Source organism: Photinus pyralis, unplaced genomic scaffold, assembly GCF_008802855.1.
Source record: "Photinus pyralis isolate 1611_PpyrPB1 unplaced genomic scaffold, Ppyr1.3 Ppyr1.4_LG5, whole genome shotgun sequence".
Classification (NCBI taxonomy): Eukaryota; Metazoa; Arthropoda; class Insecta; order Coleoptera; family Lampyridae; genus Photinus; species Photinus pyralis.
Genome location: NW_022170596.1, coordinates 20,003,171 through 20,031,066, shown reverse-complemented (window position 1 = coordinate 20,031,066; position 27,896 = coordinate 20,003,171). Strand labels below are relative to the sequence as shown.

General features: G+C 38.5%; 2 protein-coding genes across 2 annotated transcripts; one reads left to right on the top strand and one right to left on the bottom strand.

Annotated features, from left to right (window-relative positions):
* The first annotated feature begins 460 nt into the window (after positions 1–460).
* On the top strand, positions 461–2,598 carry LOC116171534 (glycoprotein 3-alpha-L-fucosyltransferase A-like). Its single transcript, XM_031488426.1, has 4 exons — positions 461–791; positions 838–903; positions 964–1,181; positions 1,264–2,598. Exons 1-4 carry the CDS (start codon positions 461–463, stop codon positions 1,837–1,839), a joined length of 1,191 nt encoding a protein of 396 aa, XP_031344286.1. The 3' UTR covers positions 1,840–2,598.
* Positions 2,599–6,406: 3,808 nt separating this feature from the next.
* LOC116171751 (glycoprotein 3-alpha-L-fucosyltransferase A) lies at positions 6,407–17,329 on the bottom strand. Its single transcript, XM_031488733.1, has 4 exons — positions 17,196–17,329; positions 8,144–8,503; positions 7,752–8,092; positions 6,407–7,385 (listed from the first exon to the last, which is right to left on the bottom strand). The coding sequence occupies exons 2-4, from the start codon at positions 8,484–8,486 to the stop codon at positions 6,777–6,779; spliced, it is 1,293 nt and encodes a 430-aa protein (XP_031344593.1). The 5' UTR covers positions 8,487–8,503; positions 17,196–17,329; the 3' UTR covers positions 6,407–6,776.
* Between the last annotated feature and the right edge of the window lie 10,567 nt (positions 17,330–27,896).

Below are 27,896 nucleotides of genomic sequence, written 5' to 3'. Positions count from 1 at the left end.
GGGCGCTAACGTGTCCCGGCGGCAAACTGTCCCGGCGCGGCGCGGCGTTTGGATGCGACTTTTTTACCCGTACTACATAGGTAATTTTAAGTATTGGAAAACTGGATTCATACAATCAGAGTTCTAGAGAGAGGTGTCCATTGCGAGGGGCCAATATCCATAAGGAATTTAGTGTTTCTTTCCTACAAAATCGACGTAGGTAGGTTACAACCTACCATCTGACGTCGTCGAATACAATATTATGATAGAACATCACTTTAGTCATACAATCTAACGTACTAAATTTATCTATTATAACCATCATTATGAATATAAACACTTTTCTGCACAATGACTGTCGATGTTTGTAATTGGGCTATAAATGTATAGGTAAATAATATTATCACAAATTAAATAAGTTAACGAGCGAACATAGTCGTAATGGGGATAGAAGTTTGTATTGCTGATAATAACATTAAAAATGATTTTTACGAGAAAATTTAACAAGTTGCTTATTTTAATACCTTTGGGTGCATATTTTATATTCGTTATTTTATATACGGTTACAGTCACATTGGAAAACTCATCTATTGATGGATATGAGAATGTCTACGCTGAAAGAAATTTAAATGGTCACGCGAAATTTAATGGGAACAATACATCGGGGACGAACAACCAGGTGTTACCTTGGTATTTTTCTAATGGAACTATACGTCCAAACATTACAAGTAACAAGCAAAACTTATTATATGTTGACGGTTCGGGTGATCGGATTATTGAACAGCTTATGTACGTTCCTAATAAGTACAATGGTAAGTTACTATGCGCGCACTTCAAGAACTAGACGGAAGCTTTCAGCCGAAACCGCACAAATGAAGAAGGTGTCAGTCTACAACGGATTGAGTAGATGGGCCCAACGCGCGGGTAGCGAAACATTTCAAGTGTGTCCTGTAGCTGCTTGTACTTTGATTGACGACTTTGCAGATACTGTTAGTGTAGATGCCATAGTATTTGAACAGCCGTTCTTTAATTTCCCCATCAACCGAAATCTAAACCAAGTTTGGATTTTGTACTTGTTGGAGTCAGCTCCTAACTCGCAGAGCTTAGTTTCGTATAACAACGTTTTTAATTGGACAGCAACTTATCGCAAGGACAGCGATTTGGTTGCACCGTACGCCAAATGGGTCTATTACGATCCCCAGGTGAGTCAACTCTCTTCTACTTATGGTAATATTGCACGCTGACATCTCGCTGTTTAATTTTACTCTGCAAATGCTGTTTCAGGTAACTGGAAAAACTCAAAAAACGAATTACGCCAAAAATAAAACAAAAAAAGTCGCTTGGCTTGTATCAAACTGCGACGCAATTAATAATCGTTACGAGTACGCCAAAAAATTACAAAAACACATACCCCTTGACATATACGGAGAGTGTGGTCGATTACGCTGTCGCGATGAGGGTGAATGCTTTAAGATGTTAAACGATTACAAATTCTACCTATCATTTGAAAATTCAAATTGTCGGGATTACATTACAGAAAAATTATTTCGAAACGCTTTGGAAAACAATGTAGTGCCAATTGTATTGGGCGCCAGAAAGGAAGATTACATCAGGAGCGCTCCAAAAGATTCTTTCATCTATGCGCATGACTTCAATAACCCCAAAGATCTTGCACGATTTCTCAAAAAGTTAGATGAAGATGACGATATGTATAATAGTTATTTTAGGTGGAAAGGCACTGGAGAGTTTATAAACACACATTTTTGGTGTCGGTTGTGTGCGTTACTACATTCTACATATTCGAACAAATGGTACAAAGATGTTAACGAATGGTGGTCGGGTCCCGGGGTGTGCGACTAGACAAGACTATTTAATTAAAGTCTTGTATAAAAGCCACTCTTTTATTTATCATCATTTGAAGTGGTTTTTCTACGAAGCAAAATATAGATGCATGAAGTACGCACGATATTGGAAGAGTTAGTGCTTGATCGCGCACGAAAAAGTGCTACACTCCAAGGTTGATAATAATTTTTGGGTTGCTATTGTATTTCAATCATAATCCTCCAACTCCACCACCTACACCACCCACATAACGGACACGCATTCTTTCCTACTCCTTTTTCCCGCTCCGTCATGTCCCACCATTCAATAACTATAGGTACTTACAACATATGAACATACCCTTACTTAAAACCAAAATTCCCATTACCTTCGCCATGGTCAAAAAGCTCCAGGTATCTTTTCACCCAATTCTCCGGTCCTAAAGTCCAAACCCACACTTCTAAATCTCCATCCTTCTCCTGCGTTATCCGGAATGTCGACCGCGACTTTGCAGAACTCGAAATTTTGCAATTCATCTCTCTCCCTAAAATTACCAGCAAGTCCACCTTAAGGACCTCCTCCAGCACAGTGTCCGCACATTTATTAGCAGATACTATCCATGCGAACCATATCATAATCCAGATTTTACTCCAAAATACTCTGCTCCCTATGTATTAAGATTGGTCACATGTCCTGAAAATGCCATACCCTCCTGTAATTTGATATAAGGTGGTAGCAATTGAAGAGATAAATCCAACGATACGCCTTAAGTGAAAGAACGACGCAATTACATTAGGATTAGGTAATATTTTGAAGACAAAACTTACCTTCGGTGAAGGCATAGATAACTTAATTGTGTTGGGCGCCAGAAAGTAGCATTACCTCAGGAGCGCTCCAAAAGATTGCTTCATCTATGTGGATGACTTAACGACCAGATCAGACCGTTCAAATAAAGATACTCTGTATTATTTATGTAGGTATAATAGTACATTATAATCAAGGTAGAGAAGTACAGTATTATTGGCTGAGCACCAAGATTACATCTCGAGGTGCGTTGTGTTTTCTAAAAGTGACAGCGAGACAGTTCTCATTATTGACTATACACAAATGCCGAAAAAGCCTACTTTACAAGTGGAAAAAGGGTTAATAATCATGTCATCAGACGCTAGTAGTGAAAAAAATAGTTATTTATGTATTATATTAAATGCAACCATAATATAACACATATACTATGATGCAACATAGAAGATTACATGGCCCTGGAGGGAAAACTCAACGTTTAAATTAAGCATTGATTATAATATAATAATATGTATAATCAATGAATTAAGGAACATATGGAAATTAGTGAATCATATATTCATATAGCAACTCATATAGCATATAAAAATTCTAAACCGAAGAGTTTTTGGCAGCAGGTCCTCCCCGGAGACAGGTAGCGTTGGCCCTCGTGCGGGAATTCCAAGCCTATAGTTGAGATTAGAGATCAACCACAGGATTATAGGTGTCGTAACTAATTTCGTTACGGTCTTCTACCACCGTCTTTTCAAGGTAGAAAGGGTTAGTTTACAAACAACAAGGCAGAACACAGAGCAAACAATTCAATAACTTCTACAACTCTAAAGGAATGACCAAAATTTATAAATAAGGAGATCAAGACCATGTAATCAAAACAACCACAAATTGCGTAAACATTTACAGCAAAAATGAAAACGATTTCAAAATAATAAAAGTCAACGTCATTTCCCATACACATGATGAAGTTAAAAGCGTGACAATTTAAAAAACAAAGATTAAAATTGATAAAAAAAAGTATATCAAATGTTGTATACAAGACACAAATAAATTATAAACAAATGCAATGATTACTACCTGCATTAAATAACACAAAAAACTGTCGCCGTCCAAGGCATAATAATATTTCCGAGATAGGTTCGTGTAATGAATGGTATAGGTACGACTAATTTTAGAGATTGGGGCTCGATTTATGCGATTGAAGCTAAAGTACGGGAAGACGGCGCAAACAGCTTTCCCCTTCTTCGCCATCGTCAGCTACCCAAAATATCATGAAATTTAAAGATTAAATTTTAGATATTAGTATGAGAAGCAATAAAATGATTACACTTTTCAAAAGAAAAGCAAAGAAAAATGAATATTGAGAGTCAGTTGACAAACAGTAACCTACACCTAGTTTTTGCCAGGCTTCATCATCAAAAATCCCCGTTCTCGGCATCTGCGCAAAACGGTCAAACTCGAGCCGTCACCATAACCTATGCATGTGTGCGATTTATTTCTAACAAGCATTCCTATAACCGTGAGAATGTTCCCAGTATGTCAAGACCTTATTAATTGTAACGTGGAAAATTCATCTATCTTTAGCTGAAGAAGCTAAACAGCTCTTACTGTTGAGAGGTTCCACCCTGTATATACAACTTACGACGATACATAGATTTTTGAGAGTTGGCAATCATGCAATTTCTAGGTGGGGAAAAGCTGCCTGCGCCATCTAGAAAGCACGAATGGGGGGTTACGTTTGGCAACTTGTCTTGAATGGCGGTACTGAACGCGTCGCTCCATAAATGTTTGTTGTTATTTTGTGTTATTTAATGCAGGTAGTAATTTTTGCATTTCTTTATATCGTATTTGTGTTTTGTATGTGGTATTATATATTTTTTGTTGTTTCAATCTTCGTTTCTGAAATTTACTTGGTTTAACCGCAATGCAGAATCATATGTGATACCGTTCTGCTATTGTTTTTAATTGTTTACGTTCTTGGTGTAATGCTTGCTTAATTTATGTTTATTGATGTTGATTACTTGGTCTTGTCCCTGAAATAACATTCATATAAGCCTTAATCATTTTATTTTAATATGTGGAAATTACCGATTCGTTTGATGTATGTACTGACAATTTTCTCCGAGAATGAAGCAGTCACGGGGGTGGTAAAAACTGTCAAAATTGAGCTACGACACCTAAGTCCGTGATTGTCTTCGACATTCAACTGTAGGCTCGAAACCCCGAATGAGGGGCGACGCTACCTATCTTGCGGGGGCGAGATTACGCTAATCAAAATTTCTTCAGTTTAGAATCTATGTGCGATAAATAAGTGACGATTCAATAATTTCCACATATTTCATTTTTAGCTAAATTTGCCTACAAGGCCATCTAATTTTCAAACTTGCTTTTAACAAAAAGACTATTGCACCAAAGATGAGTCACATCGTGCACTCTTAACCCTTTCTCAGAATTTAGGTACCTGCTACTACCTGACCCATTGTTCCCAAAAACTTGCTTTTAACCTTGAGTGTAACCAACATTGTATATATGCATTTACTATCTTTGTTAACTATTGCTTAAACTTTTACAAAATATTTTGTTAATTCACTTTTGGACTGTATTAATCAAACTGCGAGGTTTTTCTTACGTCGTACTCTTTTTTCCCTTTGCAGTTACTTTTGCAAGAGTACAACACCTTTTGGCTTTGCTTGCTTTGTTTATATTAATGTACAGGGTGACCAACTAAGAATGCGAGGTACTGTATCTGAGAATCTATCCATCGTAGAGGCATGCGGTAAAAAAATTTATTACTAAAACGGTCACGAGCAAAACCTGGAAAATATTTTTAAGTTTCTGAAATGGCCGCTAGGGGGCGTAACTGCAATCTGGAATCTAAAAAGTGATGTTTCTGTGAATTCCGCTATATTAACCTAACAAAAAAATGTCCGGTCTTTGAAGACGACGATAATCTGAACAATTTTTGTTTGACAATTTTTCCTGTATCTCTAAAAATGAAGTGGTGGGGGGTATTTAAAGGTTTCAGTAAAGACCACCCTGTATCTTTTTCTTCTGTTACTTTTTTTACCGCAAACCTCTACGATGGACAGGTTCCCAGATACAGTACCTCGCATTCTTATTTGGCCACCCTGTACATCAACTAAATTTCCGGGCTTTCACAATCATAATAATTACTATCATTATTAAACAAACTTTTCACAATTTCTGTGTTTTATTTAACGTTCCTTCCCTACTGTGCTTCAGGTCAAAGCGTTTTCTACAACTAACGTAGGGGGCCCTGCTTTAGATGTTTCATCACGTGCCATTTTTCAAATTTGAGCGAGATCTTGTTTATTTTTGGAGGAAATAGCCATTCGGATGACCATTTTTTAAACGTTGCCGGGTTGACTTTATTTCCGTGTTCTTGTAGTGTGAAGATAGCGTAGAACCTGGGGGTTAAGTACACTACACTACACTAAGCTACTCCCATGGTTTCATTCACTTGACTAACGAAATGACTCATTCGTCAAAATGGTTTTTTCTTCTTTTTTCAAAAATAAAATCATAAGGGTGGTGCGTGTTGTAAGCACCAGTCTATTGTGTAGCGAATCACGTGGCCAAACCTTTCGTGGGTACGAATACGTATACCTGTGCACGTATGGTTTCGTCGAATTTCAATATAAATACCAAGACTATTTAGATTCAACTAATCCATACCGTGTAGCAATGATCATTGTCTTTTCCGTACCTACATTTTTCGTTCTCGATGGTTTTGGTACAACCAGATATTGTTCTCAAAGAGACAAAAATACAGTTATACAAATACAATGCATGGAGTTCAGGAGAGGCAGTTTTGATTGCCAGTGAAAGTATTCACAAAAGTGTTCTTATCTAATTAACAATTTAATCAATTAAATTATTAAACGTAAACTTCCCATTTACAAAATTAATCTTAAAGAACATTTTTACATTTGTGATGTTTACAAGTACTAATATACCCACTAACATTGTTGGTAGAAATTTACATACTTAATTCAGTCATTTAATGATTGTATGCATACTTTGGCAGAATTAAATGTGCTGTTAAACGGTAACTTTAGAAATTAAAAATAGGTAACAATAAATAATAATCATTTATAATACAATACAATTGCAACAATCTATCCTATAAGTAAATTTACCTACTAGAAAATTAGGTACAGCTAATGTGGTGGATTTCTCCAAGACGATCCTGTGCACACACCTGGCCCTCGCCACCAGTCGTTTATATCTTCGTAGTGTCTCACGGACAATGGCGAATGTAACATTGCACAAAGGCGACACCAAAAATATGTGTTAATAAATTCCCCAGTTCCTTTCCACCTGAAGTAAGAATTGTAAAGATCGTCATCCTTATCGAGCCGATGGAGGTAGGCTGCTAATTCTATAGGACTATTAAAATCATCTACATGAATGTACGACCCTTGGGGAGCGCTTTTCTCGTAATCTTCCGGTCTCGCGCCCATCACGATAGGCAGAACCGCTTGTCCCAAACCGTTCACATAGAACTTTTCCGTAATGTAATCGCGACAGTTGGAATTTTCAAACGCCAAATAGAACTTATATTCGCGTTCTAATATTTCAAAACATCGATGGTCCGTTCTCGGGCACTTCAGTGGACCGCAAGTGCCGTAAATATCTACCGAAATATATTTTCCTAACTCGCGCGCGTAAGCTAAACGTCCGTTACGAGCACCGCAATTTGATACAAACCACGCCACTTTCTTTGTCTTGTTCGCCGCGTAGTCTCTAACTTGAGGCTTCTGCGTTACCTAAAATAGAATAAAAGAATTAGAATAGCATAGTCAGAATAATTAAAACATTTACACAAACACGACGAGTGTATTCTCCCGAATGATTACTTAGATGTAACTAATCCATGCAGCATGGCTATGTTTAGGCTTTGTTCAGACACGGCGATTCTCATGAGCATCTTGTTTACATGAAAATGTTCCAAATCGTTCAGCGCGGAAATCGTGCGACTACCGTCGTGTTTGAACAAAGCCTAATGCTTCCTCTAGACACGTAGCTATTTGTGAGTAGTCAGTAGAGAAAACCTGTACTTCAACCCGCATGTTTGAAAAATACGGCAGCACATGGATCAGAATGACGACACCTATCAATTTAAAGAAATATACCTGAGGATCATAGTAGGTCCACCTTTCATATGGAGTTACTAAATCGCTGTCCTTTCGATAAGTTGCCGTCCAATTGAATACGTTGGGAAATTTAATCAACTGAGTGTGATACGGACACTCCAATAAATACAAAATCCATATCTGCTTGCTAGGCCGAGTCTGACCAGGATGTATGAAATGATCTTTATATAAAATTGCGTCCGCGTCAACAGCTCTATTCTTATCCGCTACCAACGCGCATCTATTAACTGGACAGCCGTGAAACGCAGCGGAGCCCGGCATCTGTCCCCACGTCCCCAATCCGTTGTAAGTCAGAATAAGTTTTGTGGGCTCATCAAATCCTACAAAAAAGGCAAAGTTAATTAACTTGTCTAGTAAAAGACAGTAATCACCTTCGTAGTTCTCGGGAACGTACATAAGCTGCTGAAGTATGCGATCGCCATCGGTCTGGTCGGGGAAAAGGTCCGTCTCGCCTTTGGCCGGTTCCGGAAAGTCTAATCCGCGAGAGAAATACCACGGCTTTCTTCTCGCCTCTTCTTTTATCGCCGGTTCGGTTTGTACGCGCTGCGTTAAAATTTGTGCAGTGTAAGCAATTTGTGCCTCGGTTGTACGTGTCGGAGGGCTTATCGTCGGCGGCCATGTCCAACGCTGATGGATAGAAAGAATTAGAAACACTGCACCTCCGCAGCAAAGCACGCACAGAAAAATTCTGCGCAGTGACAGTCGCGGAGGCATATCTATCTAGCCGTTACCTGCAAGTTACGAACAATTTTATAGTTTGGTGATAAGAATACCGTAAAACTAACAAAAGAGACAGTATGGAATATGTACCTAAACACTGATAACGTTATCGTCTTAGCCATTAAAGTACAAAATAGGTAATTAAAATTAGATGTAGGTGTACTCATTAAATTTGTCGTAAAACACAAGATGACCTATCAGCGTTGGTCAAATGACTTTTCTCGACGTCGTCATAGAGACGTTAATATTATGGAGGTATTTCGATACTTGTCTCACCTTGACTTTGCAGTACCTACAGGAAATATTGGGCATTAAACGCTCGATCCGTCGTCGTATTGTTCAAAATTCTCAGAGATTATATCGCTTGTTTTGAAAGCCAAAAAAAACGAGGACGCTAAAAGCTAACTACGGAGTCGTAATATCACTTACACACACAATAATAATAAAATAAAGATAAAATAAGTTAAAACTGGGTGGCGTTTTTCTGTATTTATAGTCAAACAAAAGTCGCAGTGGAAATGCTGGTAGAATGTCGTAGTCAGAATGAAAGTTTTTATTTGTCCCTGACATTTTTGAGATTCACATTCGTTCCAAGCGATGTTTCAAATCAGGCGATAATGAGTTACGTTTTTACGTTTAGTTTTTCCGTATTGCACTCCAGTAGGATTAAAGATTTGTGATTGTGATGCGCTGTTACTCGCATTTTTAGTAATTGATACCGTCGCTATGAGCCGTTTTGCTAACGAAAGCGATTAGATACGTTTTAGCAACATTTTTAAAAATCTGTGAGAATTGTCAGGATTTTGTCATAAAGGACATGGTTATACTTTGGTAGGGAATGTCGCATTAGCTGATAAAGATGATTACTAAAATTCAGTTCAAAAATTTGGTTTTGAATTTGTATTTTGTTACACATACATAGAAAAATTTACACATATACCGCTTTATAGCGAACATGAACAACATAATGTCTGACGCAGGGTCTGACAATTAACAGGAAACGTATTGGGGAAACGCGCGGTTGCCACGATCTCTTTGAATTTTAAAAAGGTGCGCTAGTCCAGGTCGTTGCATTCAGAAAATAGATGTCGTTTCGGACCTTCTAACGGCCGAGATTTCAATAGCAATAGCGAGTGAAGTGGGAATGCGGGAATTCTAAGCTAATTTTGAACGTGAGGTACGCTGAAATTGAATTCTTAGTAGTTACGAGCGTAAACCCTTCTTGGTTTATTTCGCGTAAATACAAAAGATTTTCGTTTAACTTCAGGAGCGGCCACGTACACATATTTGTGTGTGAAAAAATTGATTCGACATTTTTTTGCTGCGTTGTGAGAAATATGCTCGCGCATGTGTGAATATTCGTGGTGAGATTTCCAGAACAGAACGTGCATTTATTGAATGAAATCTATCAGAATAGTAGTAAAGAAGTGAGAGTGAGAAATATATTAAATAGCCACAACTCCCAAATTTAAAGTACTTCCTGTATTAATATATTAAGGTATTTGATTTTAGCTCTGTGTGAATACGCGTGAATGTATTTACGGGGTGTCAATTTTAAAACTTGCAGTCGGCTATATTTTCCAAACTAAAGAAGATATTGAAAATCGCGCAAAACCGTGTCGGGGGTATCGAGGCGGAACCAGAATGACGTTATGAGCGACAATGAAGTTTGTCACACTAAACAGTGCCGTAGACAGATGACAATCCGAGCAGTGGTTGTCATCCCTACAAATCTGATGACAGCAGTCATTATAGACATCGCCAATGTGACAGATGCGCCCGGAAAAGAGACAGGTGTGGCCGGTAAAGTGACAGGCGGAAGGAAAAGTAGTCTGGTAATAGCTATTTATATGTACAGTGTGTAAAGCGATGGGATATACAAGAGGGAATTTTTTTGTAAATATTGATTTATGAAAAAAATTTATTCTTCATGATATTTTTTGCTTGTTTTGAAAGTACCAATAACGTTTCGATAATCTAAAATTTATTTATAGAAATCTGGAAAAATAATAAAATTAATTTTTTTATTGAAAGTTATCATTCTACATTATAATTAAGATAGAGTATTGCTATCAAACCACAAACAATCGAAACGTTATTGGTACTTTCAAAGCAAGCAAAACATATTATGAAGAATAAATTTTTTTCATAAATCAATATTTACAAAACAATTCCCTCTTGTATACCCCATCGCTTTACACACTGTACATATATCAAGTACATAAACTGGGTCTTTATGGACGAGCCGTTTATTTAGCCCAGCGAGCTTGTGAGCGAGGCACAAATAAACAAGGCGAGTCCACATAAAACCTATTTATGGACGCGATATATACAAAGCTTTATGTACGACTGCAACAACCCTTAAAAATGAAAATTTCATGGAATTCATTAAACGATGAAATCTATATATCATTGACAACAGATGTCAAGCATTGGTCAAGTATTTCTAAAATACTTGAATTTACCTTGGATTGACACCTAAGTACGACTGTCACATTGACAGGCGGCCGTTTTACTTTATCATTATGGACAAGGCCATACTATTGAAAATTATGGCCACTAATTGCGACTGTAATCACCGCACTATGAAGCAGTCGTACATAAAGGTAGGTATGTATACCTATTGCCTTTGTCATGGCATCTAAAATTTCTTGACATAACGTTGGCATGAAAATGAAGGTTTCATCAATATTCTTTGGTTTCATGACGATTTTGGATAAAACTAGTAACTATGTCCTTAAATAAAATCTTCATACACAGAGTGGACACTAGGGGTGGGGGCACGAACTTATAAATTAAGATGGACTGCTGATCAAACAGTTGCATAGAGATATAAATGGCCTTAGCATGGGCGCGGCCCAAGGTTACTTTATTTCTAATAAAACAATCTTGGGCGCGGCCATGATGTGCATTTGTTAGTTATTTTCTAGGGGAATTTTCCTAGTGCTCAAGTGTTGAAACTATTGCAGCCTTAGAAAATGACATGTGTCACAGTAATTTATTTAGAAAACGCGAGGTTAATGCTTGTTTATTAGTTGATTTGAATTTCGCGCCAAGTGAGTACGCATCATGGCTGCCCCCATGTAGGTGTCATTTATCAATTCAGCATTAGCAGTCCGGCTTAATTTATACGTGCCTGATTATATTCTCTTCAACGATGTAGCATAACCTATAGGGTATAATTGGGCAGCAACCCAATTCATGTCTGGAGTAGACAGACACTTCCGCCGTTATCCCCACAAATAGCTTTATTGGAATCACAATTATTTCAGGATTAAAAATTACACTTCCAACACGCAAACCATTTGTACTAAAGGTTTTTGATCGCATCCACTTTTCCACCTTTAAATGTGTTGTGCAAATTCAACACCACAAATATGTTCAGAAGTGCATATAGTCAAGTTTAATTTGAAGGGGACGAGGAATTGAAGAAACAGTAGTTAGACGGTGTGTGGCATCACGCTATTCTTTGTCGAAAAAAGATCGCTCTTTCAAAAAGCAATAAGAATAACTACTTAGGAAAATTATATATTTAGACAAAATGATTTTTAGTTGTGATAAATGAGCTTAAGCGATCCCAACAAAAGCATTTTGTATAATGTTCAACAAATCAATGTCTGATTTTTCGAGTTCCAAGCATATGTTGGTATCTGCTGGATGCCAATAATCAACTTATCTACCTAAACCGCAATAGGAAATCCTGTCGTTGACATTTATTTCGAGGTATACCACATGCAAAACTTTCACTGTGACTGGTCTAAAGATGTGCAACTGCAAAGCGCATACGAATTGCGCTTGACAAATACACGAAGCTTTGAGGACTAAACATTGGCGAATTAAGAAAAAGAAATTTTTATATAAGAAAGACGTTAAACTAACCTCTTAAGTTGAAGTATGCACCTGCACTTGTAGTAACCTGCCAAATTGTTGTTCAATCCATACTATTAATTACGTTGGAATGGTGACCATGAGTATGTATTGTATTGTAAAATTATCTGATTCTTATATTTATCGACATCTAAGATAACATTATTTTTTACCAATGTCCGGCATGCGTAAATGCGTTGGCTGCTGCATATAAGCATTGAATAATAAATCTGAATATTATTCAATGATATAAGTAATTAATACTTAGGTGGGAACCAAGGTAGTGAATTATTTCCTTTGTTAGTGAGTGTTGAGTAGTAGCTATAGTTATTCACTGCGCTGTTACAACGGTTTGGAGGGCACACCAAAAGAAATTCATTCCAATGACTTTCTCAATCTCGAGACACTTTGAAGAACAGAACCGCAAAGGTCATTAACGAAATGGAAAACGGAAATGGTTTCCTCTATCTGGGTAGAGCGCAATTATGTTAGTGCGTTTATTAAAATGCTAACTCGAACAAGTTACAATTTATTATCCCATTCTCCATACAATTCTTGTATTATCTAATTCACCCCAAGTTACTGTCTCCATTTTCTATTAATCTAGGTTAGGATAAGTCGATATAGAATTATGGTACCTACCACTAACAAATTGTACCTAGAAAGATACTCGTCGAGATCATAAACTCCTTTTTGCACCCCTGTTTAGAGATACACAATTTGGTGGTAAGGATTTTGGATTTGTTAAAGACTTTGTCGCCCAGTAGTGTGTAAGGATACCAGTGGCAAAATCTTTTCAGCTATCTTTCAAAAGCAAATTGATGGTCTGCCCGAGAGCGAGAGGTGTCCTCTAGGGTGTCCTAGTGCGGCCATGGGGTCCCCCAAAAATTTTACACTGGAGTGGAGCCCCCAGTATGGCACACCGATGTTGGATTCAGTGCCGACGCCTAGTGGAAGTTATTTAAAATACGCTCAACTGTGAGAAACCTAAAGATTTGTTTGAAACGCCAGCAAATACATTTTATAGGTAGCTTACTTCGTAACCAAGGACGACAAGATTAGTCCCTGAAACGGGTCTTGAAATTGTATAAAAGCTAGCAATTTTTTTCCAAATGCATCCGCTTGCATAACAATTTGGGATTAAGTTCAACCATTGAATAAAATAGTGTTTTTATTCAATGGTTCAACTTACCCTCCAAACACACCCCAAAATGTATAACATGTTAATAAAAAAATAAAAAAAAGCAATATGCACGAACAATCTAATTCCTTTAATAAAAACCCGAATTTAACTATCATAATTGTTCAAGATGACTAAAATGTCCCTCAAATTTTTTAATTTTGACTCGCGTACGCGAACCGATTTTTTCTTTTATTTTGAGATACGAGACCCCTACAAGGAGTTAATTGAAGCCCCTTCTTCATGCGTCACTTGTATCGTTGCCACTTTTATCTGTTTGAAGATTCGCCCTTATCTTAACGTGCCTTATTATCTCGCATATTAGTTCCGTTCTCTTTCTTAATGAAGCGGTACACGTATAAAAAATCCTATATCGACAACTTTTGTAAAATCAAAAAAATCTTTGACACCTAACGCGACTAGGTACCTGTTTCATGGGATAACGAAAATCCCCACTTCTTTCGACAAGATGTAATATAGCGTTGAGTGAATTAATTACTCAATGGTAATAGGGGTTACTCGTTTTTTACTTTTTACGGTTATTTCAGAATTTTTGCCCCAATTGTAATCACGGCTAACTCAAAAACTCAATTTTATGCACCTACCTTACGGACATCTGACCCGTTTCTTTGAATTTTGAAAATTAGAAATTTGGTACTATCGTTCGAACTGCTTGACTACTGCAGACAATAAATAGGTACATACCTACTTAAAGCGAAATTCAAAACTGATGTGTTGTCCTATTTATATATCGAATTTTCTTTTTTTGTCAGTTTAATTTGTATCATTATGGATCCTCAGATCCTTTATAGTTTTGTATTGCCATATACCAAGAGCATTTATCTCAATGACCAAAAACATGAATTTGATCTATTTTTGGCGACCACGTGGATTTTGATCAAAACATGTCAAAATCGTTATTCTTGCACTGATATCGTTGGGAACAAGATTAAGAGCATTATTTCAATGCCAAGACATGAATTTGATGCATTTTTAAAATGTATTATGTAAGCTTAAAATAAATTCACACTTCCAAGAAACACTAACTTTTGTAATTATGAATCAATTTCGACCAAACTTTAAGGGTTGCTCTGAATTTCTTTGTACGATTACATGTCCTATGCAATCGATCGGACATTGAACCGTCTAGTTTTACCGTTTGCTTTCAACCAATCTATTAAGAGTTCACTGATTTATAATGTTTCTTGAAACGTTTACTTTCAAAAGGAAAATTTTTAATTGAATGAAACTGTTACTCAATACTTTTGATTTATTCACCAGAAAAGTCCGCTCGTACCTTTATAATTTTTCGATAGTGCTAGACACAAAATATACCGGTTTTACCGAAAGAGTTTATTTGTCATTAAATTTCCACGATAATCTTTTTTGAATAGGTTCATGAAAAGTCCGGTTTCGCCTTCCAACGAAACTGCTGTGTTCGCGATGTAAGTAAACTGCGTTACATCCTCTCGTAACGTTTACGACACAAACACAAACTTCGGCACACGTTGTCACTATGTCGATTTTGTTCTAAAACCGTGCAAATATTTAGTACCGAAGTGCTGACGTGCATTTCTGTACGGAATATGTGCACGGTTTCTTCGACCTTCGTACGATTTTCATTGATGGAACGTGATTTTTCCATCTGATGTTTCCCGCTTAATGCCCGAAAAAAAAATTTCGGACCAAAATTTAATTCCCTACCACTTTTTAAATTTTTAAAACTGCACCGCCTACAAAATGTCGCTAATACGATAAATCAACCATATTTAATCATTAAAAAATCGGCATCGTTTCCTTGCCCCAATCGTATAAATGCCATAGGTACATACATAAGTATATGAACCCGCCATATTGTAAGATAGCTTAGTTCGCGCTTCTCACGATGCGCCACGGTATCACTATGAGTACTCGTGATCGAGTTAATTTGGTAAACTAAAACAACATTGCCGCCCATTAGGCTGACGCTGAGAACTTTTCCCATGCAATTAACCGTGGCCATGACGCATCCAAAAACCATTGACCCACAAAATATTGATCGCCAATTTTGGAATAAACAATCCTCTAACACCCTGTATACTTCCTAATAGTTGACAGGGAGTTTAAGCTAAGGACCGATATTCCTAGAAAGAAATTTAACAGGGGAATATATCAGAACCTGGTGGAAGAAGTGATAGACCCTGTGATCGAATAATGTTTGGAGATTAAAGTGGACAACAATGGGGGCACGAAAAAAATTTGCACTTTCATCGAGATGGGACTCGCCACTGGCGGGTAGGCTGTGGCTCAATCAACGATAAATAGATTGGCAGTGGCATAGTATCGCCCGACTTAACTCCGCTTGATTCCTTTCTTTGGGGACATTTGAAAACGGTGGTGTATAAGACTAAGCTTACACATTTGTCTTTTTTTTAATTTAAGTCATAACCAAAACGTCCAAATTTGATTTGTGGGTATTTCTGTATGTGAAGCTAATTTTACGGCTTTTGAAACGCGATGTGTTACTCGCGGCGATGCATTTATAACTGTAAACTAGGGGTAGGTAATTGTGGGTGTGAGGGTAATTGCTGAAACTATAAGCTAAATCTTCCATTAAACTTCTTCCTAGTTATCTAAATAGACATATTTTTGTAATTTTTGATTTTTGGTCAAAATTACAAATTGCAATCGGTGGTTTATTGTTTTGACCGCTGTATTATTAAGATCATGTTTTAATGGGATTGTTGTTAATTAGCAAAACGACGAATCATAGCCACGATTGTGGCAACAATGGTTGCCTACTTGGATATTAAACTAGGATTAATCTTACTGTTTAAATTTGACGGCGCGAAAGCCATTAGTGTTCTTTGTGGCTAAATATAATCAAGCAGAAAATCCATAGTGATGAATAGAAAATGCAAAACCCTTTCAAAGTCGGAAAGCTTTGAATTTTTTTAAATAACAAGTTCTTTTATTACAATTCTAGGTATTTTGAGTTTTTCTTTAAATAATGAACTTTATTTGTATACCTAGTGCTTGTAACAATAACCCGCCTAAAATGATATTAACTTTAATTTACTCACATCTCTCAATAACAGCATCACAACATACCTAGCTTAATAACATTCCCGGATCAAACGGTCTAATGTGACGGGAATTTATAATTCGCATCACAGAGGCGTTTAATTACAATATGAAACTATAATGAACGGATATACAATACACTAAAGCTGGAGGACAAGGGCAGCAAGCTTTTAAATGATAACGGAATAAGTAGGTTCAACCACTATCAATTTTAATTGGAAAGCATACAGACAAGTAACGCCAAAACACTTATCTCATTTGCGAATCAATTTTCATTACCTGATTATCCAAACATTCAGCATGGACCGACACAAAATACGCACTTATTTAACCAGATTATTTAAAAAATGGGCGTTCAAGGATCGCATATCACTTGCCCCCTTGGGATTCAAATTAATCTTAAATACATACCTACTGTACTTTGTAAAACACTAAGAAGGGAAATGAGAAGAAAAAAATATGATGAAAGCGACATACCGCCTTAATTGTTGCGCGACATGAAACATTTATGCCTATCAAATGAAGAAATTGGTACCTAGTACGTAATAAATAAGATCGAATGCTCATGCAAAATAAAAATAATGGTGACTCACCGGTCATCAGAAGGGCTGTGGAACGGCATGTTGGGGTGTTCTAGCCATGCTCCTTCAGCATCCACCTCTGCCGATTCAATAGGAAAATCCATACCGCGAAAATTGCGCTAGGCGCACGCGTCTGCGGTGGTTTCTTATCAACCTCATTTTCCACATGGAACGAAGAAACTTAAAAATTACTCACATCGCGCGATGTAAAATATTTAACGTTAACACGCTCCGTTCTTAGTTGATTAAACATGAATTTGTCACTGAAAAACGAGCGCGTCGGTGGTCAAATCCGCTCAGATTACGCTAAATTAATTCAAATTTGAAAGCGACAAAATAAGCGCAGCTCTTTAAAGTGCGTGAAACGTCGATATTGCCCAATGCCTTGGAAAAATTACTATGCCTTTGAAGTTTAGGAATAATAGCCCTAATTATAAGGTGTGAGCTCAAAAAGTTTCACTAAGTACCTAATGCTCTTTTTGTTCATTTGTAAATACATAGTAAAACAAATAAATATAAGCGTATATCAAAATTATCAGGGCACTAAAACTTTAATTGTGAACGACCAAGTCGTATGCTGCGAACAAAAATGAGCACATACTGGAGCATCAAACGCAACATCTTTCAGCTATTGTCCATCAAAGTACTATAGGTATAATTGTAGCACTTTAGTATCGAATAATCGAACGTTACTCAAGCTTTCATGTTTGAACGAACATCTAGATCTGAATCTGCATAATGTAAAAAGCAATGTTTATCTGTCTGTCTGTCTGATGTTAGTTATATGGGTCTACACTTTTGGCCCACCTCAAATTTGAAAGATTATCGGACTAGTCGGAGGGACCTCCTGTGGCCCAGTTATACTGGATTAGGGTTTTTTCGATTGTGTATAAATATACCAGTACAGGGGCGGCAAAGAAAACTCTACTGCGTTTGGAAGGCGAAGATATGATATAAAGAGTGATTTCTTTATTTGGGAAGATTTTTTAATTTTTTAATTTTGATTCAGAGGCCAGTAGTCGTGAACTACGACCCTGATTTTTTAAAAGCGTGCAAAAACTGCCGGCGGGAGTAGTTCGGATTATAGGGAGATTTTGTTTATTTTGCGATTGTGGTTATCGAGCCTGCTACGTAGCGTGAAATTTTCTGATTCCGCGAGGTTTCACGCCACGTTGCCAAGATTTATGGATGTCATTGAGTCAACAATATGTGTAAGTTCTGAGCTCGTACCTAGGTATTTATTCGGATTACACGGACCGCTCACATAATCTCCTATTACCCGTACTCAGTAGGCGGAGCCTACTACATTAGGAATTAGCGGCGGCTGACCTATAGAAGTGTCCACCAAAACCTAGCATCATCCAACTGCCAAGCGTCTTCGGATCAACGCTAGGAGTAGACAGATTGAGACCTATAACTCATCACTTTCCGTACCGCTACTCCTTAGTAGTTTGATACGCGCCATCTGATACTATATACAAGGTGTAGCACCTAAGATCTCTCGGATCATAAGTCCTTTACCATAAAAAATACCGAACAAAGTATTACAGCAAAATTGTATACAATTACCGCCGGTATGTTTATAAAATGTTTGATTACCAGGGGCGTGCTGTATTCCAGTGGTTTATCAAACTTGCATTTTTTTTAATGGAACACCCCATATTTTATTAGGTACTGATTTGGAGAGTACTTGAAAACTACTTATTTTTTTATGATATGATATACCCCTCTAACTTTAACGATTTCGCTGTTATAGCCTTTTTTTCTTCATAATTTGACAGTTTTTCGAAATTTTTTTGAGAGAATCTAAATCGCGCGGCTAACTTTTGGATCGAGATACTAGGTTAAGACTTCTTCCACAGCCACATAAATTTTTTTGGTACTGATTGACCTTCTTTTATGACGGTTCCATGTTTATCTGGATTTCTAGATTCACTGCAATATTCCGATATAACCACTGTACTACTAAAGTTATTATAAACAACCGACGAATTCGACATATTGTATGAATACCAGTACATACGTTTAGATAGTTCAAGAAAGTGAATAACACATACAAGTTAACGCGTAATTATTGCATAAACCGCAACAAGAAAAAAGTGCGAAATAATCTTAGCTTAGATCATTAATAGATCATATATTCACAGATATAGTCTTACATTTGCTTTCAATAAGGTCATAAGGAGCACCTGTGCCAACATACCTAACAAAGACAGAGATATATTTTGCACCGTACACATAACACTGCACATGCGCAGTAGCTTCCAAATGTAAACAGCTGAAAATCATAAACATCGCAAAAATAAGTCACTTCATATGCATGGTGCGCGTGGTAAGCTTGGTCGATAAATTGTGCAATCCCGCAAATCCCGCTCCATTTCCGTACGGGATTAATCAAGCAAAAATTGTGCGGGATCCCGGTATTTCGGGATCCTGCGATCCCGGTATTGCATTCCCTAACTAGAGAGTACTAATTTCACGCACACTAATATGGATTTCGTTATTCAATGTATACAGATATTCGACATTCACGTGCTGATTCAGCGAACCATGGAAATTTTCAGGAAAATAAAATCTACAATTTATTATCTTTTTCGCACTTTCAAGCTACTTTCACAACCCCTCAGAGTCCGACACCTATTAAGTGGGCAGGAGTGGCTATAGTGCTTGTGTCGATAAAGTTTCCCTTGCCACCTTTAACAAATCATGATTGAGCCCGATTTCTCGAAACTCTACACCTGTATCGGCAAGTGGCAATCAACCTTTTACTAGAAATGCCTGGGATCGGAAGTTGTCTAATAAGGTCGTCTCTACCACACGCCTCCTGAGTAAACGTACCTACTTAAAAATGTACTACCTATGTCTATCTAGTTTCCTATTAGTACGGTCATTTTATCTTTTTAGACAAATAAATAAAGTTTCTTAACTTGAGCTTGAGATGATACCTACCTTTCGGTGTGGTGTTCAAAACTCACCCCTCCAGCAGACGCTACACCCCCTCACCGTGAAGTTTATCATCACGATCAAAAATGAGTCCAGTCACCTTTGGAATTTTTGTTTTCATGGGAAATCGTACCTTAACTTTAGCTTCCAAAGGCGACTCGACCGCCACTCATTTTTGATCGCCCGTTATAGTAGATACGAAAAAAGTGGCAAAAGCAAAAATAATCCTTATTAAATTCAAGATCTGTTCTATGTCTTATTTTGATAGACTTGATGGGTTTCAAGCTATAGCTAGTTCCAAAAAATTCTTGTTTAAGGTAGGTAGGTTAGGTACATATTATCTAAGTAGGTAGTCGAATATAATTTATCATCAGATGAATGACAATGCAAGTATTTGGTGAATGTATAAATAAAGAACCACGAATTTGTTTATATTTTTCTCTAGCCATCGATTTCGGGCAGAATTTGTCCATCATCAGGCTTAGCTAAAATTTACATGTAATGGCAACTTATGGAATATGAAATAAGTAATTACCGTCAATAATCAATATGTATAAATTACAGTGTTTGTCCTTACTTAACATTGGAATGTGACGTAGTTGAAAAGGTAAGTAAAATTAAGGGCACGCAAGTAAGTATTATTTTATTTTGGAATGTAATGAATAAAAAACTATAGTTATTAAATCCATTTTAATAAATGTTACAATTGAAAAAAACACAAATCATCATTTCATCAATGGTCTCTTCATCTTGCTCAGGCTCTTCACAATCTTGACACAGTTATTAGACAACGATCACGGTTACACATTTTTATCTTTGACACTTTCATCCACAGAGTTGTATATTATATGCTTTCATTGTACCTGTAAAAATCGCAAAAAGGTTAACGGGGACAAACTTCAATGTGAGAGTGTCAGATGGAAAAGGGGAGAGGGTTGTGTTGTGAGTTTTGAACACTATACCCAAAGCGTATAATGACAAATTTCAAAACATTTGTTTGATATTTCCATAAATTGGTAACATAGAATTACCGTATTATACCGTGTGTCCCAGGGAGATTGTATCATAGGGAAACAGAATTAATGTATTTTTTCGCGAAAGATCAAGGAGCCCTTTGATATTTATTGGAAGCAATGAATAAATTGGAAGTTAGCGTTCAAGGTACGTTACTGCGCTTGCCTCATGCTAGAAAGAGATTGGAGTAGTACGTTAAACCATTGAATAAAAACACTATAAGAAGCCTAACCCCGTGGAAATAAAGCGCGACAGAGATTGAACTGAGAATATAATGGAAACACTGTCAATAGTGTCGATTCTTGAACTGAGAAGAATGAGAATTTGCTTTCCTCCTATTTACCGCAAAGAGAGTTCAGCGATCACAACCAATGCGGGTGCAAGGGGATTTGTCGCGCTTTCTTCCATAAGCGTTAGGCTTCTTATAGTGTTTTTATAGTGTTTTTATTCAATGGTTAAACGCTAATTTCAAAGGCCTCGTGGATCCTTCACGAAAAAATACTGTAACGTTATTTATAAAATTCGGGTTCGATTTATATCAATATTTATTAAACAAAACTAAAACACTATAAAATCCGTACAATTTATATCGATTATTTATATCACTCACACTTCGCAATTTATATTCCGCGCTCGATGTTTCATACGTACTCGTTCCGTAGTAGACTGCCGCGATGTTCGGTCCGCAACCATTTATACACGCAAGCAATGTAAGTCCAGTACATTCTCGAATACGCGTAGAAAATTCCAGAACGCCAAAGGCGACGTCATGTCTGCAGCATTTCCGTTACACTGCCCCCTTCTTAATTCTGGACGTCTCGTTCAGAAACTGCGTTAGTATTACTTTTTAATGCCTCGTGTCGGAATCTGCAGTCAGAGCCTGCTCGACAAACACCTTTCTTGAAAAAGTAACAGTCCACAGTTTTGCGGAGGGTCGTCCCCTGTGGGTTGAAGCAGCATACTGTAATTCGAACGCTAGTGTTTCTAAAAATCACTTCGATCATGGTTCGCACTATTTTCCAGTCCAACCCATCTAAACCACATCCAATCTTCGGAATCGCCAAGCTATTTATGTCATAGTATGCCATGAGTTTCTTAAGTTTTTTAAAGCAGACCAGAGGTTTTCATAGGTGGGTTTGCCTTCTGACGTTTTCTTTGAAACCAAGTAGAACAAAGAGCGTTGACTATCTTCCAAGCGCAGTACTTTACCCACTCGTGGTCTTTGCTTTATCAACTCGTCTATTCTTCCAAATCTTTTCCGGAATACGGAAGCTATACCTCTACCCATGCGAAGGTCTTCGGCGACACAATGGGCGATGGAAACGTTAACCGGAAGCTCAAAAATATTTTGACAAATTTCCTGAGTAACGCCAAATCGAGCTTTCTTCCGCTGGGCGTAATTTGACATAAAATCGTTAAAGTTTGGCTCGATCCCAAAGCTGCGTTCCTCTTCTCGAATACCTCTAACTTCTTCGTTGTTGTTGGATCCGGCATATCGTGCGAGTCGATTAATGTGGACAACTTTCGGTTTCCGGTGGTTCATTCTGATACGATATATCACGTCATTTATTTTCTTGATCACCTCATACGGACCTTCCCATTGTCTTTGTAGCTTGGGAGAAAGACCCCTTCGTCTCTGTGGATTGTGCAGCCATACCAGATCTCCAGCTTCAAAAGTTTCATTGGCCGAGCGGAGGTTGTATTGATTTTTCATGCGATCGCTGGCAATCTGAATATGACTTCTAGCCAAGTCAAGTCGTGAATATCGTTCATCTTCGCCTTTAGTTGGTCAACATAATTTTCACCTGCGACATATTCTTCATGGGGTTTACGCCCAAACTCGAGATCACATGGAAGGCGTAGTTCACGACCCAACATAAGGCAGGCAGGAGTCTGACCCGTGGTCTCGTTGACGGCTGATCGATATGCCATAAGGAACAGGTGGAGGTACTGGTCCCAATTTTTCTGATGTTCTGCCACGACTTTTGAAAGATATTTACCCATCGTTCGATTCATTCTCTCCACCATTCCATCTGACTGAGGATGCAAAGGTGTTGTTCTGGTTTTATTGGCTCCTACCAATCGACAAACATCTTGGAACAAAGCCGATTCAAAGTTCCTTCCTTGATCTGAATGGATTTCTATAGGAACACCAAAACGTGTAAAGAACTCCTTTACCAACACTTCTGCAACTGTTGCTGCCTCTTGGTTTGGAATGGCGTAAGCTTCAGTCCACTTTGTGAAATAATCCATAGCGACTAGGATATATTTATTTCCGCCATCTGTCTCGGGAAACGGTCCTGCGATATCGATAGCAACTCGTTCCATCGGACTACCAACGTTATACTGCCTCATGGGTGCCTTCTTCTTGGAAACTGGTCCGTTTCCAGTAGCACATAACTCACATTTTTGACACCATCGCCGGACATCTTCTTTACGGTTGACCCAATAGAATCGCTCACGTACCCTTTGCAACGTTTTCGTAATACCAAAGTGTCCTCCGGAAGCGCCGTCATGCAATTTTCGCAATACTTCCGACACTTTGCTTCTAGGTACTACTAATTGCAGCGTCGATTCGGTGCCATCTTCACTTTCAAGGGTCCTATACAACAGGTTGTCTTTCAGAGTCAGGCTATTCCATTGGCCCCAATAACTCTTTACTTCAGGACTTGTGGCACTAATGTCTTGCCAGTCTGGTCTTTGTCCGTGGCGCATCCAATTCAGAACAGTTTTTAAACTTGGGTCGTTTTCTTGGGCCGTTTTGATTTCGCTTGGCTTCCATTCCTCACTCTCTACAGTTGTTCGCCGCAGATGGCCAATCTTGTCTTCTATTTTAGAACAATGTGTGCAGTTGTCCTTGCACGGTCTTCTTGACAAAGCGTCTGCATTATTGTGAACTTTTCCAGCCCTGTGTTCAATGTCGTAGTCATATTCCTGAAGACGTTCTAACCATCTTGCCACCTGTCCTTCTGGGTTTCGGAACTGCAAGAGCCACTTTAGCGCTGCATGATCTGTCCTTATCAGGAACTTGCGGCCGTAAAGGTACTTATGGAAATGTTCGCATGCCTTTACCACACCCAGGAGCTCTCGCCTAGTCACACAATAATTCCTCTCGGGTTTCGACAGTACTTTGCTGAAATAGGCAATGACTCTTTCCTGTCCGTCTTGCAATTGAGAGAGAACAGCTCCAATGGCGGTGTTACTGGCATCGGTATCTAGCACAAACTTTCCTTCATTTCTGGGGTAGCCAAGGATAGGTGCGCTAGTAAGAGCTTGCCGGAGATGTTCGAAAGCTCTTTGACAGTCTTCACTCCATTCGTACTCATTGCCTTCTTCTGTCAACTTTATTAATGGTTTGGCAATGTTGGCAAATCCTTTCACGAATCGTCTATAATAGGTGCACAAACCGAGGAAACTTCGAATCTCGTGCTTGTTCTCAGGAATCGGCCACTCTTGAATCGCTATAATCTTCTCTGGGTCAGCTGTAACACCATCACGAGATACGATGTGCCCCAAATATTTAACTTCTTTTTGGAACATAAAGCATTTCTTGGGACTTAGTTTTAAATTGGCCTCTCGTAATCGTCCAAACACCTCTCTCAGGTTCTTTAGGTGTTCTTCAAAAGTTTTTCCTACGACAATTACATCATCCAAATATACCAGACATGTCTGCCACGTTAGTCCCCTTAGAACTGCTTCCATAAGTCTCTCAAACGTCGCGGGGGCATTACACAATCCGAAAGGCATTACTGTGAATTGCCAAAGTCCAGAGCCTATAGAAAACGCGGTCTTCTCTCGGTCTGTCGATTCCATCCCCACTTGCCAATAACCACTCTTTAGTCGAGTGTGGAAAACCATTGGGCTCCAGATAGAGTGTCCAAGGTGTCGTCTATTCTTGGCAGTGGATAGCTATCTTTCTTGGTGACCGAATTTAACAGACGGTAGTCAACGCAAAATCTTGTGGAGCCATCCTTCTTCTTTACAAGCACTATCGGTGATGACCAAGGACTATTCGATGGCTCGATGACACCTTGTTTTCTCATGTCTCTAATAATCTCCTCAGCTTCGTCTCGTTTAGCCAAGGGGAGTCGCCTTGGCTGTTGTCTAATCGGTTGGGAATTGCCAGTATTTATTTTATGGGTGACTATGCTTGTCTTGCCCTTGTCCTGGTCGTTTACCGCGAACACATCTCGGAATTCCACAAGCATATTTTTCACCTTTTGTCGTTGTCTATTGTCCAAATCTGGAGTGTTTTTAATGACCATATCTATCAGCTCTCTTGGATACTTTCCTTTAGATAGATTTTCCGATTTCACAGAGCGAATAGCCGAGATGGGCACACACTGTCCAACTACAGTTCGTTTGCTTAGCTTAACAGGACTATCTTTCAAATTCATAATTCGAATCGGAACGCCATTTTGAACTTTTACCAGAGCCCTAGCCACTAGAAATTCCTTTTCGTTTAGTGCTTCGACTATCCGTAGGCTTCCCTGGCGACAATATCCATCTAAAGTGGCCATTATAATTTTTTCACTAAGTCCGGGTATAATGACGTCATGAGTGGTTAACAGGCGGATAACATCTTCTTTGTCTTCATGGAAAGGGAGTTCTTCATCGCCGACCTTTAACACGCCCTTTTTCACGTCTAACACAGCTCCGAGTTTCTTAAGAAGATCCATCCCCAAGATGAATTGATCAGAAATATCAGCAATTAGCACCTGGTGATTGATGGTGGTCTTTCCGATGGTGACAGACATTTGTATTTCTCCGTGCGTTTTTATTCTTTCACCAGTTGCTGTTTTTAACTGCACGGTCGAAGATGAGATCCGAGAATGATTCTTCAATAACTCTGGTCTTGCAATAGTTCTTGTTGCACCTGTGTCTACTAGCAAGGCTCTGTCTTCTCCATTAACTCGGCCGTCGATGTACAGACTCAGAACTTTTCCAGACGACGTAATGTTTACAGTGAAGATCGGGGCTTTGTTTCTGCAGGTCGACGATAGCCCCTTCCTGTCGACCTTTCTTAGTTTTCCGACTGCTGTAATGGTTTTTGGCAGTTGCGGCGAACGTGTCCAATCTCGCCGCAATTCCAACATCGTGGTTCACGTTTCTTTGCCAGTGACTGTATTGCTTTATTGATCTTTTCTTCCACTACTTTACTGACCTTTTCTTCAAAACTTTCAGAACCACCTTCCTCTTCGATGGTTCTTACCCGGCTGTCACTGCGAGGTTCCACCATACGTACTCGCGCACTTCCATGACTAGCTTTCTTGGCGGCTTCGAATTCTAACGCATGGGCCAAAGCTTTCTCAATTTTGTCGTGCCTAGCCAGTCTCAAAGCCTGCTGGGCATCTCCATCACGAACGGCATCGATAAATGTTTGTACAGCCAGTTGATCAAGAAAGCTCTCCGGTGCCGTAGGGTATGCCAATCGAATCAGTCTAGCGATGTCCGCTTCAAGTTCCTGCAAACTTTCTCCAGGTTTCTGCATTCGGTTCTTGACTTGGGCATAGTAAACTTGCTGAAGGTGTTTATCGCCATATCGCATTTCGAGTCGCGCTACTATTTGTTGGAAGTTCTGTTGATCCTCGGGGATAGTCCGCAACACATCCAGAGCATCTCCTCTCAGAGCAAGAATCAGGGCTGTAGTTTTGTCTTGAAGAGTCCATTTATTTGCCGCAGCCGCTGCTTCAAACTGTCGAACGTACGTGGTCCAAGGAATCTTACCATCAAAAGTAGGTGGTTTTATTCGGGCTTGCTGAACGTCGCCTTCTACTCTTGTATTTGTTTCTGAGTCGACCTTCTTGTAATGAGTAGACTGTGGCGCCTCAAGAAGACGGTCCATCAGTAATTCATCTGGGGCACTACTAGTACGCTCTTCCGTAGTCAGTCGCAAGAATTGCTCGCGTAGCTCTTCATACTTGTGCTCAATCTCGACGAATGTTGCTTTAAATGTTTTGGAAACTTCCGTAATTCTATCTTCAACTTTTTCTTCAATTGATTTAGAGACTTCTTCGATAATCTTTCTAGAATTTTCCTCCATCTTTTCGAACTTCTCGTCCTAGAATTCTTCTCGAACTTCTCTTGAATATTTCTAGAATTTTCTTCATTAATCTTTCTAGAATTTTCTTCTCAACTTCTCTTGAATATTTCTAGAATTTTCTTCATTAATCTTTCTAGAATTTTCTTCCATTTTCTCGAACTTCTCTTCAAAATTTCTAGAATTTTCTTCCATTTTCTCGAACTTCTCTTCAAAATTTCTAGAATTTTCTTCCAACTTCTCTTGGTGCTTTTCATTTCTTGTTGCAACACCTGTTGGCCATTTTGGATTTGCTGGAGCAAATTGAGCATCGTTTCTTCCATTTTAGCGGCAGCAGATCTTGTTACAGGCATACACAAGCACAAGCACTTAATTTAATCTTACTTTTAATTAATTTAATTAATCCCACACCTGACACCAATGTAACGTTATTTATAAATTCGGGTTCGATTTATATCAATATTTATTAAACAAAACTAAAACACTATAAAATCCGTACAATTTATATCGATTATTTATATCACTCACACTTCGCAATTTATATTCCCGCTCGATGTTTCATACGTACTTGTTCCGTAGTAGACTGCCGCGATGTTCGGTCCGCAACCATTTATACACGCAAGCAATGTAAGTCCAGTACATTCTCGAATACGCGTAGAAAATTCCAGAACGCCAAAGGCGACGTCATGTCTGCAGCATTTCCGTTACAATACTTT